The sequence below is a fragment of the Monomorium pharaonis genome, chromosome 10, assembly GCF_013373865.1.
Source record: "Monomorium pharaonis isolate MP-MQ-018 chromosome 10, ASM1337386v2, whole genome shotgun sequence".
NCBI lineage: Eukaryota > Metazoa > Arthropoda > Insecta > Hymenoptera > Formicidae > Monomorium > Monomorium pharaonis.
Window position 1 is genome coordinate 4,783,300 of NC_050476.1, and position 22,255 is coordinate 4,805,554.

Consider the following 22,255-nt stretch of genomic DNA (forward strand, 5'->3'; position numbering starts at 1 on the left):
GACCACACGGAAACGCGAGAGAGTCGGATCAATTCCGGGCTCTTGAATTGCGAGCTCTTCCTTGGTGAGGGGGATAGCGATTGGTGCTACGGTGGAACGACGGGGCGGCGACGTTACGCGGCCCGTATCCGGGCATCCGGCAGTAATCAACCTCACCGGGCGGTAGCCCGTGGGAAAACGGCTTAATGCCGTACGGTTTTGTGCCGGGATAGCGGTACAATCGGTCCACCTTAAAGCCGGCGTTCCGGCGTTGGACGAGCGATTTTCCGGGGAGTGGGCCAGCGAGCACGGCGAAAGTGCTGGTATATATGCCGCTGATTGGAACGATGCAACTTCAGTGTGCACTCCCGAAGGCTACCATGAGCACTTCGCAGGTGAGCTTGCGCCGCTGTGCCAGCGGCGCGTACATAGGGCTCTGACATGGGTACCTTTAAGGTCTCTCTCTCGCGTGGCAGAGGATTATGCACTGAATTATGCGCGATGTATGAGGAACGCGGCGGGATTTAGCATTGGCGGCGTGAGATCGTGGTGTTGCAGTTCTCACAGCGCCGTACACAGTGTTAGAATCGCATAGCTGACGGTGTAATTCTTTGTTTCTTTACACGAGTGAAATCTCATTAAATTTATACATAGAATGCAATTTTATTTTTTTAATATTATGCGCTCGTATCTCGAAAAGTTTATCAACGTTCGATGTTCGTAACAAACCGTCCCTTAATTTTATTATACGTCGTGCCTTTTTGAGATTCCTTTCGTTTACATCTTTTATATTGCCAAATCGTCTACTGCATAGTGAAATTTTTGTTAATTCCAGCGAGACCTTCAAAGCATCCCAAGTTAACCAAACTAATCCAAACCTTGACCATGGAGGACCGCAATTAACACACGTTTATTCGTAGATCCTCGTGCTCCTCGCCCTTGTGGTGACGGTGGCTCTGGCCACCGAGACCAAGAAGTCCGACAGCAAAGGGGCCGTCTCAAAGGATGCCAAGAGCAAGCGCGGACTGGAACTGAGTCTGGGTCATGGCGGCGGCTTTGGTGGTTTTGGCGGGCACGATTTCGGTGGCTTCGGCGGTGGTGATTTGGGCGGAGGATTCGGCGGCGGTCTTGGCGGAGGCGGAGGCGGCGGCGACGGTGGACGAATCTCCGGTATCACGATCCATCGCGAGGTCTCGGTACCAGTTCCGGTGCCCTACACCGTCGAGAAAAACGTACCGGTACCTGTACACATACCAGTGAAAGTTCCGGTAGACAACCCGATACCGGTTCACGTACCAAAGCCTTATCCGGTCCCGGTAGAGAAGACAGTAGGAGTTCCCGTGGAGAAACCGGTCCCCGTACCCTACAAAGTGCCCGTAAAGGTGCCCGTGAAGGTGCCTGTACCCTATAGCGTACCTGTCAAAGTACCTTATCCCGTGACCAAGGAGGTGCCCTACCCAGTCAAGGTTCCAGTCGTCGTTAAAGAATCATACCCGGTCCTGGTGCACGAGCATGGTCACGGAGGCGGCTTTGGCGGAGGCGGCTTCGGAGGTGGATTTGGTGGCGGCCATGAACTCAGCTTCGACCTGCACCATTGACGATAGTCTGACGTCGATCGATATTAATGATACTCTTGTATATAATGATTATGTTTTTTTTACACTGTGCTGTCTTAGCCGAATAAACATTAAATTATTAACTTAGTGTTTTGTAATAAACGTTACCTTATCCTTTATGTCTGTTATTTCACGAGGGTATTTGCTTAAAGTTGAGCTTTATTCTACGGTCTATTTTATGCAAGTGAAAATCATTTCTTGTGAATGTGTGTCATGTTTATTCTTAACTGCTTGCTTGTTTTAACTGCATTGCGTAATCGTAGCGACAAAAAATAAATCAACAATTTGGACTATAAAATTGACTTGTTGAATTTTCTTGCGTAATACACTCGCGAAGATATTGCGAATTATCATAACTGCAACGGTATAAATTGATTCTTAGTCACTTCCTGTGAAACTAGGCGGAACATGTTACAATATAGTTACACAGGCGACATGTGAAAGTATCACAACTACACAGTCATTATGGCTGTTACGGTTCCACACACAAGTTAGATGTTCTAGGAAGCTTGTTATCTAGTTAAAGATTACACGAATAGAATATCGCGGAATATTTATGAAATAGTACTTGTTATTTTTTTAAACTTATTTAATTGTGCACTATGAAATATGCCGACGATTGATTAGAAACGATTGATAGATCTAGAAGTATTTGCTTTCTAATTTTATTAAAATATTTTTACATATAAATTGTTGTTTTAATTATATTAAAATTATTCAATTATGTTTATAAAGTTATAAGTTTTTATTTTAATTATATTAAAACTCTATTTGTAAACATTGAGTAATTATAATATAAATTTATGTTTATCGTTAAGCGCATGATTACATAACGCGAACTTTATATTCTAAGGTAAAGTCAAATGTACGTCTGGCATACCGATCAGGTTTCTTTACCCGACGTACAAGGTAGATCATTCCACAGTCAAGGTTGCTAGAAGAAATAATATCGAATATTTGCCTCGGGCAATTTATATTGAAGCGTATATAGGAACGCGCGTATAGAGATTGCACGGTTTCTCTCGGTAAGGGGAAGCCAGTTATACGCGAACGGAAAGAGAGCGCGATTTCCGTAATCTTACTTCCCTGATGGTAACATTTCTTAACGGCCAACTACTGGAGGCCATCAGCGTTACGTAAATAGATCGATCGATCTTACGTAACCATTATGAAAAGAAAGTAAGCACCTTTACCATTAGCGAAATCCGTAATGACGACCGAATTGTATATTGGCAATCTGTAACGGCGTTTCGCTTTGCGAGCTAACTAAGTATCACTTTCATTTATAATCTACACCATAATCGCGCTGCGATGTATGCGCGCGATGCTCTATTTTCTTTTTCTGATTTGAATGATAATCTTGTAATTAGCGTTACATCATACCGTTTACAAGAATTCAACGCTCTGATTATTTTTCAGTACGATATGAATAGTTGCGATATCTTGTTAGGAATCTGACTATCGACAAACTGTGACCGACGAATAACTTGTCTTAACCCGAGGCAATCGTTAAAATGGTGTATAGAGATGAATCGGAACTATAATTTGTCCTTGTTAGAAGCTTCTGTTCTTGAATCAGCTCCCTTTATACGTAATTATTACATGCCATCGTTAACGAAGGAGGAAGTAGATTCCATGTCATAATTCTTCATATAGTAAACAACGCGCTCGGTACCGCGACATGCATTATAAATTTAATTTATGTGTCTTTATCTCTCACTAATACATTTTCACATTCAAATATTATAAACTCTATTACTGATGTAATCAGTTTTTAAGAGATTTGAGAATGCTGGACGATAATAACATGAATATTAAGCTTAATTAATGATTAAATTAATTGGAATGTTTTAATAGAAAACACGACAGAATATCATAAATAAAATTGTAGAAAGTGAGCATTTTTCTTAATATTTTTGGAATTGATTTTATAAACGTAAAGAATGCGATTTCGCTGAAAAATTTGGCTATGGAGATCTGAAAATAATTTTGTTAGACCATCAAAATAATTATTAAAAAATGTTCAAACATATTATTAATAGTGCACAAAGTTTTGACATTCTAGCAAACGGTTTGAAATTGTTCTATATAATTATTTTAATTCTAACAAAAATTCTTTTTTGATCTGTATTTAGTTAAATTTTTAGATATTTTAGCAAAATTATTTTTTCCATGTAGAATTTTTTAGTGTATATATATATATAGTACCCTTACATTTTTCTTCTACATGATAAAAAAAGTAATAAAGTGATATTAAGAATCTAACACATTGTTAACCTGAAACAAACTAATAGTAAAGTTACATGGAGAAGATTTTATATCGAAAATTACTCTCGTAAGCAGTAAGCATGGACCAAAGAAAGAATTACATAAATTACAATATTTTTTATTAAATTGTTATTATATTTATACATTTATAATGTTTTTTGAAGAATTATTTCAAAGAAAAAAAATGTAATGTACGTTATATTAATGATACGTTGTTTAATCGATTTAATGGAGCAGATGTCGTAGAGTTTAAAGGGTAACGTACAGTCTACTGAAAGAAAAGCCAGAAGAATGCTTCTACGCGAAAAGAACGCAAGCGCGACAGAAGGCGTCGCGACGTCTCGTCAGTCTAGCGACGTCGTTGTCGCCACGAACATCCGGCGCTTTAAACATCGCCATTTACTCTCACGGTTCGTTAACCACGTGTTTCGCGTATTAGAATGGGGTCGTTTATAAGACATAGAGCTCCACGTCAGTACTTTTGTTTTTTTTTTTTTTAAGTAGGATATTGTGATTGGATACAGAAATTGAAAATATATTGTATTTGTAAAATAAATTTATAGAGTCCCATTTATGAACACGTTAAAGTAAAGCAAATCTATTCTGAGTACACATGCATTAACCTGAAATAATAATATATTTAACATGGAAATATACCAAGATTATATTATTACATTTCCTCTTCGCTGTATTTCTTTATGCTATGGCAAGGGAAATGTTATTGTTACATTTCCTGCTCGCATGCAACTGTTTATAATGGAGAATTATTTATTTTACATAAAATATATTAAGGGAATATTATACATATTATAAAGAAACTCTAGTTCTTTAATAATCTACTATAATACGCGTGTATTGTTAGGCCTCTACATTAATTCGTAAATTGTTTTATTTAAAATTTTTTTATTTGTCGAGAACTCTTGGAAATAAGTAAAATAACAATAAAAACATCTCAAAATTATTGTATCTTAAAATCAAATTTTTAACTATTTTTAATTTTTTTTTAATTATTCAACAATTTTTTTATGCTTCAGGAACTCTAGATAATCGCAAAATGAAGCTATTTAGACTATTTAGAGCTATTCAGAGTTATTGAGCTATTCAGAATGATTTGATCTGAAATTTCGATAAGAAGTTAGCACTCCATTTTTAAAATTTTAATTTCCATTAATCAACAGAACTCTTTTTCGAAACTACAGAGAACTCTTTATCTCTTCAAAATAAAACAGAAATATTAGAACTACCAAATTTTAATGTATGGGGGCTAACTCGAAATATTTTTTCTCTTTTTATATGTTTCTATCTTAAATTTTACTACGTTGCTATCTTGGGCAATTAGTTAGCAATCTTCCACTTTGCAAAGATAGAACTGTACAGTAACCGTATATGCCGCAATCTCGCTTCAGTGAAACCACGTAAGGAACTAGCGATCGTTAATGTACATTTCGTTAGACGTGTATTGGGGTAAGTGCGCTTTAAATGTAGTCTAACAGAACGACCTAGATAATACCGGGAAATAAAATAATAAATTGCTGAAAGGTTAAGACATATTATTATTTGAAAAGGATACAAAAATTGTATAGTATTTAAATTTTTAATTTATATATGTGATGAGAAATTATCATAAATTTTTCCAGAGAGATTCTTAAAATTGAAGATATAGACACAATTTTCTAGTCAAGTTATAATGACCCCAAGAAGAGAGATACATTAATATTATTAGGCAAAACACGTATTACATAGTTAAATACGTAGCATAATATTTTCCCTGTATCGTTATGTTAGCCACTGCTTTCGGCGTTTTAACGTTATCTTTATTTTGATGACACAGTCTAAAATTACGTCTACGTTTTATTTTAAGCTCGTGTTCATGTAGTGTCGTAAATCAGGCAATATGATCTAAAGTCTTTCTCGTACCGTTTTACCTTCATTTTTCATGATATTCCACGTTTTAGAACAGACGCTCCATTATCCTGAGACTGTTTTTCTTTCGTTTTTTTTTTTTTGTAAAAATGATATAGTAAAACTTTTTTTAATATTTACAATTTATATAAACTTTATTATTTCTTAAGAATATAATTTTTCATAATTTTTACACTTTCTTTGTGATTAAATTATTTAAAAATCTCTTTTTTATAAAATTCTTTTCTCTTTTTTAATGTTATTTTAGAAAATTATTGAAAGAAAATTAAATAAATAATGCTCAATAAATTTGAAACAATTTAGAAATGTTTAAACATTAATTATAAGTTTATTTTCTAAATTTAATCAAATTTTTATATTATAAAAAACATGAGAACGTTCTTAACTTACAAAACACGTCTTGACCAATTTCAAACTTGTAAATTGTCTTTTAATCTCATTGTATTTCTTTATGATGTTCATGCAGCTGCAGTACCAATTTACCCGACATGAGATGCATTCTTTTTTTTTATATTATTTTCTTGGCTTAAATAGGCTTCGTCTGTTGCTGGTAACGATAGAAGAAGGTGCGGTAGATAAAAGAAATAGTGTGATATAGCGAGTGTTAAAGTCCGATCGATTTAAAATCTACTATATATTGAGGTTGCATTCCGTTTCCTTCCGCTCCTTCTTCCTCTTGTTGCGTCTAATAAGACATCGACTGGGAAGCCTACTTTAAAATAAATTCTACATTATTTATGGCCATGACTATAATACCTATGCATATTACACATCAAATATTTTGATAAAAAAACTTGCTCAAGTATCCATATCCCTTTGGTTCACAGTGATAGCCTGATGTATGCTCGGCGTTCTTTTTTTCTTTTATAAGCGAATTAAAATTTGCATAGATGTTCAGAAGAAATCTTCCCTTCCACGGGTACGACCTTGTCGTGGTGGAAGGGCTCAGTACCCCGAGGGCTTGAATGCCTATGGGGGAAGCTAACCGTACCCATTGCACCTATTAGGTTTGTTTTTTATCCCTACGCTGCTGCATTAGTGCAATAAGTAAGAATGAGAAAAAATATATTTTTCTTATTCTAACTTATTGCACCAGTGCAGCAGTGCAGGAATAAAAAACAAACCTATTACGTCGTCGATCGTAAAATTGTAGTTCGTCGCGCCGCGTTAACGCAGTTCGGGAGTGCCGACCGATTGAATTGAAAACGAACCGTAGCCGGTTCGTCGCGTCGCGCGTTTGCTTCGGGAGTGCCGTTAACAATAGGACTAAAAGAACTTTTCGCATAACTCCCATTAGAATAATTTCTTAGTTCGAGAAAACCGGGGGTGGCACTTTCGAGGTCTCGACAGTGTGGAATGCTCATCGAGGCGTTGCTTCTTGCGACGTTCTCGCACCAAGTGCGCTTTGCGTACAAGGTGATTTAAGCCGGACCGATGGATGTGCCTGAACGCTGCACAGAAAAAAAATGTAATATAGTCAATAACATATGTGATTACGGGCTGCCAACTACATAAAATACTCAATACAATAATATTTGCTATTAATGCAAGTACAATGTTGATACTGCAATAGCATATATTATTGTATTGAGTATATCTGTAATTGGCAGCCCGCAATAACATATCTTATTGAATATATTACTTTTTTTTTCAGTGTAAAACCGCATGGCGCTCCGCGGTTCCGAGCTAATTGAGATACACATTCTAACATCGACAAACGATTAACGGCACTAAACAGTGAGAATTCTTAATTACGATCTTAATATGATTGTAATTTTGTATTCTTCTGCGCGGTGCTTGACGTTTCGTGTTAGTTCCGCACTCGTCGACTCAAGCTGCTGATTCCACGGAGCATTCTCCGAACTGGAAATCATATCTTGGGAGTTATAAACGGGGTGACGCAGTGGGATGTCGCGCGAAAGACTTTCTGACAATTAATTAGTCCTCGCGCGACATTGTAATTTTAATAATCGCGAGTGTTTTTCGCGAGTGTCTCGGGACAAAAAAGGATAACCTGTTCTGAGAGGAGGAGGAGGTCCAGGAAGGGCATCGGGCATCAGCGGAGCAACCTCGGGGTAAATATTTTTTATTTGTATAAATGGTTTTTATTATTTATTTATTTTAATATATAATATAATATTTAATATACAAATATAATTATAAAATTTTCAAAAATATTTATTATTTTAAGCAGTGTTTTAATTTGCATTTTATATTTGTGTGTTACAGTATCGTCGCAGCTTCGTGGCCGCATAACTCTGCTCGTTGCGCATCGGATCGGTGAGTGGCCATCTTTTGTTTTTTTTACTTTTATTTCTTTTTTTTCTTTTGGTCCCATTTGCATTTACGCATAGATTAAGCGATTTTCTATGGATTAGAAAATCTAGATTATTTATTTGTAATTATTAATCGAATTTCATCTCAAAAGCATGAGATTAGGTAAGATTCTCAGAGAGGGATTTCATATCTTGAGATGCGGACACTTTAATAGTATAACGTCTTCATTAACTATGATTATGTTTATGTAGAAAAGCAGAACAGTTACTCACGTGAGAAACAAAATCATTACTCACGACATCTCTCGACATCTTTCACTATTCTCCATATTCGATTTGTTATGAGATCAAGTCCTCTTCCTCAAGCGTAGAAGTTTGCCTTCTTGCGAAACGCGATAAAAGTCTGTTCTATTGCAATAGGAGCGACGCAGTTTCTCCGGAAATAATTTTCACAAGCATGTTAAGTAACGAGCGTTATTGGTGTCTACGGACAACGTACACAAGAACGGCTTGTGTCCTTGTAGGTACGATCTGCGGCTTCTAGGCTTTACAGACACATAAATCATACATTAAGCCTGGTTCATACTAGCAGCTTCGTGTTAATGGAAGCATAATATGCGATCGCTCGATTTCACGGAGCTCGCCACAGCTGCTGCAGTAACGGCTGATATCTCAAGACAATGTTCTATCAAATCGATAGCCAGGCGGGAATTTGGAGCACCTGATAGGTTGATTTGACAACATTGCTATCCGTCTAATCTGTACTATAAATATATATGTGAGCTTTAGAGCACAAATCTTATATAGAATATCTTTAATTTCTCATTGTTTCGTTTGTCTATAAATTATGAACTTGTAAAATTGACTTTTTTATGAATACATATTTATTAAATTTATTTAATTTAGTGGTTAAAAAATTTATGTGAACAGCCAAACTATTAATATAACGGGACATAATGTAAAATGAGAAATTATCTTTCCTTTGTTAGAGTAAGAAAAATTTAGTAAAAAGCAATTGAATGTTGATCTTTTACAAATAGACTTATAAATACAGACATAACAATATCTGAATTTCGACGCGCTTAGCGCACTGGATAATGCAATGCTGAAAGAGAGACTATTCTGAAAATAACATTAGAAATCGTAAGGTAATATAGAAACTATCATTAGAATTGTGTAAATCAGGTTTTTGTTAAATTTTTTTTTAAATTTAAATTGACCTGAATAGGCAGAAAATTCTACTCAATTCGAATCGAATCAAATTAAAATGTTATAAAAAAACTTAATTAACAGCATAATTATTGTTGGTAGAATTTTAATGTATAATGTATATAATACATATGTATTTAACAAAAAAGATTTGTATGTAAAAAAAATATTGATGATATAATATATAAAGTCGTTTTAATCTTTAAGTGAGTAGATGGAGTGGCCTCTACAGTGCTTCAGGGATTATCAATTTATACTTTTTCATTGTTAAAACCTTAAAGTTTATTATTTTTACATTTTTTTACCTCATAAAGATATAAGTAAGTTTAGGGGTGTCATATAGTTCCGTATGAGAACAACAGATTTGTAATCGACGAGTCATGAATTCAAGTCCATATCTCGTATATTTTTAATATTTTCTAAAAATTTGTACTAAGGGAGGCACAATAAGCCTTTTAGAGTTTAGGTTTTATGCACCATTTCTTTATTATTATCATTATTATTATTATTATTAATTTAATATAATTTGATGTAAATTTAATATAATATATTAATAGACTATCTACCTATTGTCAAAACTATGAAATATTTAAAAAAACTACCCGAGGTAACGCATCTTTTTGCTTAAAAGTTAAAATAAGTTTATGTTATGTAATTAATAGAAATCTGAATTAATTTGATTCGATTTGTGGACGAATAGTACGTACATTTCTAATTAGCGTGATTATTGTTTAAAATGACTAAATATATTCCATGATCCGCGAAAATTGTTCTTGTATGCGCTATTTGCAGCGCGATGCGTAACCCGCGATAATGTCTACAAATGAAATTAACGGTGCCCGGCATGTTAATAATGCATTTAGATATACTCTTCATACGCGATAATTAAAAGATTTACCGGATAATGCAGGTGCCCGCTAAGAGCCGATGGGCTGGCAGATAGTTTGCCAAATATAATTCACGTATTACGCGCATTTAATGCACATAGAGTATGCATTGCAAGCACATAATGTAAGAGGTACAGAATGAAAATCAATAGCAGTGTTGTGGGTACGCTCAATCTATTTAAACGTACGTTTTGATAATTGAACACTAATAATATGACACAGCATCAATAATGACCTTTCACTGTTATTAATTAATTATCTATTATAATGCAAAAGCGCACTTTCCCTGTTATAAGATAAAACTTTCGTGTATAGATTTTGCTTCCACGTGTATAGCTTTTATATTACAACGATTAATGATTTTTCATTGTTCGAAATATTTGAAAGAGATAACAGTCAGAGATGCATACTCATTTATTTTGAATCGTTATGAAACGAAGCACGTGTCGACTAAGGATAAGCTTCATCTTCAGAGCGGTAACACTACCCGTTACAAAAATTTCTTTGCCTTGTTTCATGTCATAAGGATGATCAATGACGACAGAAAATGACACTGGCCGCGCATACATATCTCTTTTTTTCCTACAAGTATGCGATGTGGAGACTTTCTATTAATCGCTTCCGCTAGCTTACGTCTACATTGCATGATTATATACAGAATTCTGCTCGAGTTTAGCCAGTTGATTGAATACTTTCGTAGACTCTCTTACATGATTCAACAAATTCCTCTGTAAAATTACAATTATCAAAAATTTCTTTAAAATTATCATATTTTCTTTTAACAAGCATTTCTCTGCAGAAAATTAGATTATTGATATATAAAAATATGACGTAAAGTATCAAATGTAAATTATAACTTTCCTAATTTATGAATTTCTATATACTTACATAACCTATTAGAATCAAATTAATATAATATTGATTAATATATTATTAAATACAATACAGTATTTATTTTATTTTTGAATTCTTTTTTATTATTTTCTATTCTATTATAAAAATAAACTGACATTACGGGGTATATTCAAGTTTCGATTTTAATCTCCACTATTCTAAAAAACCATCAAAATTTAGCCAATCGATAAGTTACAAATATGAACAATGATTCACGATTATGAGAAACATTTTTTCGGAGGAATTTCTGTACGACAAAAAACTTTCAGGTAGTTTGAAATAATATATATAAAGGATTAAGCTAATATGTGTGTGTATATCTATTGCATGATCGCTAGAGATGGAATGATACTACGAATTGAAACATTATACGAACAATTTACATAATGTTGACTTGTAATTATCTCATTGCAATTATATTCGATGTATTACGTTACAATCGGCATAATTAATATGCGCATTATTAAACCTAAAATAATAAAATAATAAAGTTGTATAAATTTACTTTAAATTATTATGATTGATATGTTTCTCATTAATAAGAACATTAGCACTGGAAGCAATTTATCTATGCTTCTTGTTTTGCTTTTATTAATGGGCCGCGGTTTCTTTATTTTTCATAGTACTTTTGTACTACACGATTTAACTTATCTAACTAAAAACTTATATTAAAAATACAATTTTTGTTCATGTGCACTACTAACATGTTTAAGTCAATTTAAATGTTAATTTTGAAATTTCGTTAGCTTGAATCTCAAGTCAAATTTCACGTGAATAATTATTTCTCAAAAGTCTTAGCCGTTGTCCAAAAAGTGACTGTTGAACAGTTCGTGTTTCAAATAATGAATCTTTATTCTCGAATAGTTTATCTTGAGACAAGATCAAAGTAATGATTACGAATGTAGAGAATAAAAAGCCATGCCCATGTTACGTTAATGAAGTACCGTGTAGCGAAATGTCTGATCGCACCCGGACGTTTCGCTATATCGACCGCAAACTGCCCTATCGAAACGAGGAAGCTGCAACAGCATCGGATAGGCTCCCAAAGCATCGGGAAAAGCAATATGCGCCGGGTCAATACCGCAAATAGTCTCGATCAGCATATTCGTGGATTAATATGACGTTCAGGTAGGTAACGTACCATCCAGAGTTGTATGCCCTGCAACTTTGACCACTCCCCCTCCCTGTGCCCCGCGTCTCACCCGGCGGCGGCCGAAATTGTTTCGAATTCTGCCGCTGGCGAGTAAACCGCAACTGTATCGACCAGTCGAATCCTAGAAGCAATTGGGTCGTTTCAATTAACAAAACTAAATTTTCACTGTTTGTTAGGCTTAAAAACGCGACGATTTATTGCGAGAAATGCTGTGGACCCGTCGATCAGGCCGCGAAAAGATGGCCCGTGCGCACGAAAACTATCCGCGAAGATAATTAGTCAATTGGATTTTCGGGGATAACGAAGCACCGTTGCTGCTGACTGAACGTCAATACGATCGGAAGATTAATTAGGTATCATGCGTGGCCATACGTACGTAGCCGAACGGATTTGGTCGATTTATTTCCGTAGGGTCGTAAGTTATGTACAATTATTTAGTTGAATTCAGAGATTTTTTAAATAATTGCATAAAACTATTTCAAAGACATTCCGATTAATGTTATGGTAAAACATTGTAAACAAATTTTGTTTTACAATATTTATTTTTTAACAATTAAAATATAAAATTATTATTTTATGCATTAAACACTTATCTTTCCTTTCTTTCTCTTTTTCGTTTGAGTATTGTTCCAAAGCGTTGAATAAATGGCACTTTCTCTCTCTCTCTCTCTCTCTCTCTCTCTCTCTCTCTCTCTCTCTCTCTCTCTCTCTCTCTCTCTCTCTCTCTCTCTCTGTTGTATTATTAATTATATTTACTCACATCAATTAAATACTCTTTGCATATATAATTAAAGCGAAATACAAAATTAAATCAATTTATTAAAGAAGAAATCTATTTAATGCACATATGTTTTGAGAAATAATTTGAAAATAATTCTCAATTAATATCGCATTAGCTAGAGCTTATGGGTTTTTGTGAAATTCTGAATGTTCCTTTCATCCCGTCGAAATCAGCGCGCGTAATAGTCGATACAGTCGATGGCTTTACCTAATCTGATGAACAAACATTCTATAACGTATTTTAGAGCCGCTAAAATTCAATTCTACGGATCCTACGAACGCACGTTCTCGTGAAGACGAGATTCTATTGGCACCGCAATGTTATTGGATCGTAGCACAGACCACGAGACTCTTTGTTGGAATAAAGATTCCTCGGCTTAGCATTCTTCACAACTGTCCTCGGAAGTAGTCAGAGTCTTGCTTGCTCACTTACTCGGAAGTGGCTATCGTCTGTATAAGTTGCGCAGTATACGTACGCGCTCGTCTCTGTGGTGGTATGTTCTTGCAATCGTAGTCGTCTGAGTTATTTGGCTTACCCCACGAAGGTTGATAGAAGTATTGCAAGAATATTCCCGACGATCTTTGCGAAACTATTCCAAGGACGCTCGTTGGATTTTAGAATTCTTCGATTCGTGATGGCAATTGTTCGAAGGCAAGTCTCCAATTGCTTTGCCAGATTTATTGAATTATGCGTATTTCTCTGAGAGAAATTGATTCAAATTAAACTGCTGTAATGAAACGTAGGAAGCAGACATTTACCCATTATACTAAATGAAAAATTTTAAACCAGTTATTTTATTTTTTACATCTATCTGTTTGGAAGAGAAAATATTAATGATGTGATCGTAATTTATGAAAAATATACAACAGATAATGTAAAAATTTGTCGTTATACAATGCTCAAGCAAAGATACACGATAATAGCGTCGCTCTCATAGGATTTCTGCAGATAATGGGAACACTTTCTAGGGCTTAACGACATAGCTTTGTTAGATTATCGAAGCTGGCAGCTCTATTGGGAATTTCTATGCTTAAAGGATAATTGGGGATTGTGTAGTGCCAGCAAAGAAAGCATCGAGAATGAGATGAGAATAATGTCATCATGGCTTATATCAAATACACAATAATCGGCTTCCATGAGTGAACCACTTAATAAGCTAAAGGTTGCGGCATTTGGATGTATAGAAACATGCACTTTGTGGTTTTATTTGTCATTAAATAAACTTTAGCTTGTTAATGCTTTGATATTACCGATATTATGCTAGGATTAGATAAAGTGGAATAATATGTTTGTCAGACCTTTCGCGCAACAACACGAGCTTAATACAATACATGTAATCAAGATTTGAATATCTAAAGCTATAATACATAATGTTATTAATGTAATAATAGCTAGCAATTATTTTTAATGGTAATGGAATATTCATTGAATATTTCAATCAACATATATAGCATTAAATATTTTATTAATAATACTTTAAATTATGTACACGTATAAAGGTATGGGAATAGAAACGTGTAAAATATTGTATACTGTGAAACAAATGTATGACGTAATGTATGTACGTAAATACTATTATTAAAGATGCATTTAAGAATGAAAATCAATGAAGATGTATTTTAGAGAGTATCGAATCGCTTTGGATGATCTTCAAGGTTTCTCCAAGAATTGCTGTGCAAAGCGGACTCTTAAAGGGTAAAACGTAGATACTGTGGCTAGACAGACGGGACCTCGGGGGATTTGAATTGAATTAAGAAGACTAATTTAGGCTTAATCCTCGGGTTAATTTAAAATGGGGAGGTGAGCTCTTAATCCTGATAGATAAAAGGCAACGACATAGCGACGATGCTCAACGGCGAAGAAACTTTGAGAGATTTCACCACAAACAGAACTATGAGAGCAAAGCGATTAGAATCGTGTAATCCTTTCAGAAATAATACACAGGATTTAGAATTCGATTAAATATTCTATATATTTATTTAAAGGATTTAATCAATTTATGATAAAATATGCAAATGTGATATTAATTTTTAATTTGCATTGTGTTATTATTGTTTTGATTAAAACATTAAGTTTCTAACTCTCTTTTACAATATTTTAATATTACTGTCTTTTTCCTTTGAGATTTTCATCGAAACCTTCTTGCATTCCGTCGTGTCTAAATTTTACACATACCGCTACGCGTGCGGAATTTTTGTCAAAGCGTCTCGTGAATAGGCGATGTGCGAATATTTCAATTTGAAATACTTGTGCCTTTTGTTGCATTACACTTTATTCAATAGACGAACTCTTACAGTTTTTTGTGACAAAAAAGTACCATAACGAGACTATATATGATGAAATTGGATTTTTTCATACGTATATGTCTTTGGAAAGAAATAAAATTTGATTAATTGATTTTTTAGTAGCAGTATATTATCACAGTTTGTTACTAGTAAAGAGTAAGTCGCAGCATGAAATATTTTGATGTTATTACGTTCACTTGTCTAACATTAAGAATTTAGATCATCTGTAAGTTTATTTAATTAGCATTACTTCCTTCACTGCCGAATCGTCTTACCTCATTCAAAGCGAGGCAAGAACTGTCTACTATCTTGCGGAAATTAGTTCTATCTTTTGTCAAACAAGACAAAAGTGACAGCAACAGGAAAGTCAATTAACAAGATTAAAGCGAGCGAGAAGTTCCCTGAAATATTTCGTGAAACGTGACGAAAATTATTAATACAAGTTAGTTGTTTAAAGAAGCTATTTAAAAATTATATATATATTACCAGTTTCTTTTGATTATTATAGGGATTAAATAAAATAATAAACTGTCGATAAATAGTGATTAAATAAATCGCGCTGAATATTAATTTATTAATTTATCTAATCCTAAAACTTTTTGTTCTGTATAAAATGCATGTTGCTCTCGTATTGTTACAGCTCGACTTATTTTCCCCATATTTATTTTTATGTTTCTTTTGTTTGCTTTACTTGTGATTCTTTTAATTCACAAACTTAATTTATCTTACCTTAATATTCTCTTATAAAATATACACTTTCTATTCTTCTATATGCTCACACTCTAATTGTACTTTCTACATACTTATTCATATGCTTTTTCATTCGTTTTAATTACATTTACTTATTTACAAAATTCATCTTATTTTCATTTTTTTATTCTTATGTAATAGACACTTTCGTTTTGCTAGTGCTCTCTAACATCTTTTATTTGTGTATTATGTAACGTTTTGTTCTAATAATAATTAGTTAAAATTGAAATAAAGAAAATTAAATTTACGTTAAGTTACATAATTAAAAATAATAATATGTTGTTTTTTATTGCAATATTTTTAGTATTCTGAAAGGTTATATTGGATGATTATTTTTTGTGTTTTAAAATATTGTATAACATAGACACAATATTTATTGATTTCATTACATTAACTATTTCCTAGTTGCAAGTCTAATCTTTTTTTATTATTAATTATTTTATTATTAAGTACTGTGCGTTTTATTGCATAAGACTATATGTGTCATTTGTGCGACAAAATTCGAGCCATTCGTTGTTTTAGTAGGTCGTTACGTTAACTAACCCACATGTCATCATATTATCCTTTAAAACGCGATCGCGATAAGTAATAAAAAATACATCATATCTCACGATTATTAAGCACTCATAAGTAAATGTTTAACTTACGAATTAAACTATCTAAACGACGACTCTTTATCTACTTCCCGCGAATTATTCGTTTGGAATAGAAATTGGTAAAAAATTAGAGTTATACATTGTTTTTCATTTCGAGGTATTTACTCTCCCTACACTTGAGTTCGGACATACTTCATATTGTATTTCGAAGCTTAAAAAACTTTTAAAGAAGCATTTTTAAGCTTCGAATATATAATTTGATTATCGTTTTAAGATTGATAACGCGGAATAATTTCTGAATTATTGAATCGAATTCTCTCTGAGTAATGAAAACTCTCGTTGGTATCAATTACGCATTGATAATTAATTTGAACTGGGAGAGCAGTGTATTTAACGTATCGTATTTTGTTAAATTTTTCATAACGCCGAGGCTGGTTGAATTTTTTTATTATGTCTTCTCTTTCTCTCTCTACAATATGTATAAGGTCACTGCGCATCTCATGTTATTTGCGCGACGAGACTTGATTAGGTAGGACACACTTGCTTTGTGTGTCATTGAAACAGGATTACGTCAAGTATAATAAGACCAAATTAGACAGGTCGGAATATATTTCTTATCTCTCTCTCGCGAGTTTCTCTCTAATTTCAACATAATTGCTTACTACTTCCCGATTAAGATATAACAGGTAGAATCGTCGAATTAATTTAAGTTATGAAAAACCGATAAATCGATCGTTTGTTCATAAATGAAGGTTGTACATGAAGTTTTTTTTAAAACATCAACACGCGCATAGCATGCACTAATTATTTTGTAATTCTAACTCTAGAATTGGAAACAATGCAGAAAAGCTTACAGTATATAACTTTATAAAAAATATCACAGTAACTGTCAAAATGTACAACGACATCCGCTTACGAAGTTGTCGCTTACGCACGCGACACGATTGAGTTTCGGACAACCGGAATAGACGCAACTAAATCGCTGAATAGAGGTAACAATAAAGACTATTGATTTAATATGGCTTTTTTACATAAAAATTTTAAATTTATGCGTTTAAAATATATTGCGTATTCACAGTGAATTCTACTTATATATCTTCGGATAATTATATCTTAAATTATTGTATTAATTTGAAACTTTATTAACGCACCATATAGCGTTTAATTATAAATGCAATTACAATTTTAAGATATTTGTGCGGTAACTATGTAGTACAATTTTGCTATAAATATATTTGATATATTAATACGATGTACACAGAGATACATTTAAATGAAAAAATTATTATTATCCGTATATCTTATCATTCACAATGAAACAATAATTAAGATAAAAAAATGAAGACCTGAAAGGCCTCAGACAGAGGGCACTTATGGAATGAGCAAATTGTTATCTTTTACTTTATCTTCAACTTGTGAAATTAATCATTTATTATTGTATTATAATGATTTTTTAGATAATAACGACCTTTGTTAAAAAAAAGGAAAAGCGTTATTTTTAATATTTATTAAATTTTAATTTATAAAGATAAGCATGTTAAATTACTGGAAAGCGTTACGTTTTTTTATTATTTATAACTAGGGAAAATTTTAATTCAGTCTGGGACTTAATCTCTTCTTCATTGAAACAGTTTCTATATAATTTTGAAAAGTTGCTGGGTTATAGAATAACGTGTCATCCTAACAATTAGCTTTAACTATGCTGGTGTCCGATCCGCGGACAGATTTCCTTGGGGGCTAGTTCGCGAATCAACTTTTTAAACTTCCTGCCAGAGGTTCATTAGTGATAACTCAAGCACGTCTGTCTGCCACGAACGCGAAAACTTCTACCCAAAGGATTGGCAATGTTCTTTTGAAAAATGTGGAGCGGGACTCTTCATGCTCTTATTCGCATGCTTCTTTTCAACATGCTGTAATTTAGAGGAAAATATATTAGACATATGAAAATTGAGATGCAGTGCAGTACTTTATATAAAATAGGATTCTACTGGTTATAATACAGAGATGCATTTTATTTACATTTCCTTATCTTCTTGTATTGAAATTATAATTTCAAGAATAATAATTTTGTTACCCTTTGTTAGTTAATTAAATTAAATTTAATTAACTAAAGATTTTTTTGCTCTGCAAAAATTTAAATAAACGTTTGAAAAAAATTAAAAGTTAATATTAATTAAAATTAATGAAATAATTAATTAAAATGTAAATGTAAATTGTTAAGTTAACATTATAAAGAAAATATAATTAACAAATTGTATAACATGTATGTCAACTATTTTATATAAAAATATTAATAAATTTATTTTGTATGTAATATTTTCTCAGCGTCTAAATAGAAGTTATGCTACAAATTTATTATTAAACATAATGTCAAGAATTTGTCATAATGTGAACGTAAAGTATGCGGAAGAACATCTAGAAAATTACTATCTTGTGCTACCTCGAGAAGAAAGTGTATTGCGGGAAGTGCGAATACCGATCGTTGTTGTTATTACCAGCTATAATTAGTAAAGGCTAAAGATAGGTAGTCTAACCATTAAATGAGACAATTTGCCGTGAGAGTTCTCGAACCATACAAGAGAGCAGAGGCCGATCGCTTTCAATTTGCGAATCAGAGAGGAATATATGGAGTCCGTGCCTTGTCATTAATCAATCAGTTAATTAGGGTCATTTCGCTATTAGGGCTCGTTATGGTTTACGCTCTCTCCGCGTTTGGTCTTTGACAGTCTAAAGTGCAGCGGTACTACTATGAGTATTAGGACCGGTAAGTGCTACGATGCATAGATTTTGAGAACCGTAGGGTCACACGTATATACGTGTTTCATATATGTCGTATGTAAAATACGAGGTTTATATGAGGTTTACCATATTATGTGAAGTGCTAATAATTAGTATAATAATTAATGATTGGGTATAATTTTGTATTAGGTATCATCTTGTATTAATGTTGATTTTCTTAAAATTTAAAAAATCTTTTTTGGCCGTAGCGATATTATTTGTTGCAATATTGTAGCTGTTTACACTGCGTTTTAGAATTGCATATTATTTTATCGTGCCGTCATTCTTATGATACACACACACACACACACACACACACACACACACACACACACACACACACACACACACACAGAGAGAGCGCGCGCCCTAGGAAAGCAAGCCGCGGGGCATCGTGCCAGAATCTCTTCTTCAGCGTCGATAAATTTGGGATTAACACATTGGCGTTTTGAACGCGATGTAAACCACCTGTAAAGTGATGCTCGACCTCGGCATGGTATCTCATTAACTCTAACTCACGCTATGTGTTTGCGAAAAGGGATAGTTGCGTGCCGCGTAAATGAATCTTGCCGCTCGTTGATTTTTCATTTGTCGGAAAAGTGCGTCTACGTGTACGCGCATTTACGCACACATACGCATTTTTCTCATCGTGAGAATATCGTGATGAGGAAAACGCGTATGTGATTGCATCGCTGCACGCACATGCACGTTATTGTCGTTCCCCGTTCCTCTAATTCTCTTTTTTTTCGACGATTTATCGCGCCGACCATTTGATTCGAAATGCTCCAACGACTGAAAGGGCTTCAATGATTTCGACGACACTCAGGGGAATGTTTTATTTTTTTCCATTTTTCTGTCTCTTTTATTTTTCAAGAGTAGCGTTACTTTATGTTCGCGCGCTCCGACAGCAATTAACAATCGCGACTATTCTGTGTTTTATAGTAATAAAACATTGCGACAAATGATTACATTGACACTTGAGATAGTATAGTTTCCTCTTATTGATTTGACATTTTTATATCATATATCATAATATTTTATATCATATTTTTATAATATACGTTTTATGTACAACACAGTTATTGTTGTTATTCGATTTAATGTATTATATTTATTTTTATTTATTTATATTTTGCTGCTGCTAGAAAATACTTTAGAAAAATCTTTATTTTAAATTAAAGATTTGGGGATAAGGCGGGAAGAAGGACGTAAATATTAAAAAACTTTTTCTCATAAGCACGCTATAAGGACGTGTGACGAGGGGAACTCTTTGATGACTTGGAAATGTGAGTCAACGTGCCAATAGACTGCAACAACTCCCTTTTCAGAGTTCTTTGTCGCGCTGACAACTTTCCTTTGTTATTTTTTTATATTATTAAAAACAAAGGGATATTCTAAACCCTCAAATTACTCTCGTATAGCATTTTATTTTGACGGAACACATTTCTTTATAGTTGTAGATATTAATTTAGTCGTTAATAATTTGGACTTGTCTTTGCCAAAAAATCGCTCGTACATTATTGACAACGATCATGGATTCGATGTCAGAGAAAATACACACAGAAGCATCGTGACTATTTCATTCTGTACCAAAGCGACGCGTTTTCTCCGTTTTTCCGGGATGCTTGAACGATTTAAATGCCAGGTGGTCCGTGACAAGAGCGCAAACTGCGATACGATATGTTATCGTTTCGGGAAACCGTTTTCCAGGCATGCTGGAAAAGCTGCATCGAGCCGATGCCGCGCGGGATGGCGCGGCGCGACGCGACGCAGCATCGCGGATCCCCGTAGGATGACGGCGGGAGAGGGTATATAAGAGGGATAATATCGTGTCTAGTGGGATTTGTCGGAGGTAAACAGAGTGCACAAGGCTGTTGCAGGCAAACGTATTACCACAGGATATCTTATATACACACGCTCGTCCACCGCGCTTTCCTAGCTACTTTCGCTTCCACAACGGCGCTCGCACAGGGATTGCATCCCTCCTCCCTTCATCCGTGCCCTATCGGTAAATTCTGCTCCCCTCGTTCATTGCGATTTGTTTTCCAAAGCCGCGAACTGCAGGAGCGCATTCCGCGTGACGTATCGAATGCACTCAGCCCGCGAGCTGTCGGCTGTACAGATGGTGCATTTACGTTGCATTTCATTACTCCTTGAGTCTGCAAGGCATGAATAAATCCGAGCCTTGTCTGATACAATTTGAATACGATGTGAAAGTATAAGTTGTCACGTGTATCTATTCGCGAATGAAATATGACGGACCGATCGAACGTCGCGAGATATATATCAGAGTAAGTTGTTGCGCGCGGCGGAATGGTAGTTTTTGACTTCGTAAGGATCACCTTATTACTTGGAGCTTTTTAAAATTTCGCGAAAGCGACCTTGGTATCGGAAGCAGGCCAGCCGGAATAATAGCCGTTTCCTTGCCAAACAGATTTGGCGCCGTTCTACGTTGTCCCTCTATCGCTATAAATTTTCTCCGATAATCTGGAAACTTTTCAAGGTAACCTGCAGAAGGATAACCATTGTAGAGATTGCACTTGTTCTCGTGCTTGTGTGAGCAAATACGGCAATACGTATTCTTAGTGTGCGGAAAAAAAAATCTTTAAGAATTTGAAGCTCAATTCGACACTAAATCCTATTTTTCTAATATATGATTTTATTTCGATAAGGCTACAAGATGTCAATTTTTTTTTATTGCATTTAACATACTGTTAATGCCGATAAAAATCATGCCCTTTATCTTTTAATAATATATATAAATTATTAATTAATGTTTTCAATTTTATAAAATTTATCATTTATATCGCAAGATGAAAAGGATATTTAAGAGCTGCACCTTTTATTTACTATTTTAGCT

The 22,255-nt window shown here is 34.1% G+C and overlaps 2 protein-coding genes across 2 annotated transcripts in view; both read left to right on the top strand.

Annotated features, from left to right (window-relative positions):
• Positions 1-308: 308 nt before the first annotated feature.
• Positions 309-1,868, top strand: LOC105837061 (H/ACA ribonucleoprotein complex subunit 1). The gene is made up of 2 exons (XM_012681535.2): positions 309-374; positions 900-1,868. Exons 1-2 carry the CDS (start codon positions 309-311, stop codon positions 1,575-1,577), a joined length of 744 nt encoding a protein of 247 aa, XP_012536989.1. The 3' UTR covers positions 1,578-1,868.
• Positions 1,869-7,382: 5,514 nt separating this feature from the next.
• The window catches only part of LOC105835207, a 317,882-nt gene continuing 303,009 nt past the window's right edge, over positions 7,383-22,255 (top strand). The window contains exons 1-2 of the mRNA XM_036292968.1: positions 7,383-7,861; positions 8,016-8,066. The gene's annotated coding sequence lies outside the window, so the exon portion shown is untranslated. The remainder of the gene's footprint in view (positions 7,862-8,015; positions 8,067-22,255) is intronic.

Coding starts and splice junctions, on each gene's coding strand:
- LOC105837061 (XM_012681535.2), top strand. CDS start 309: ATGCCGCTGATTGGAACGATGCAACTTCAGTGTGCACTCCCGAAGGCT. Junction 375..899: donor CTACCATGAGCACTTCGCAG/GTGAGCTTGCGC, acceptor GTTTATTCGTAG/ATCCTCGTGCTCCTCGCCCT.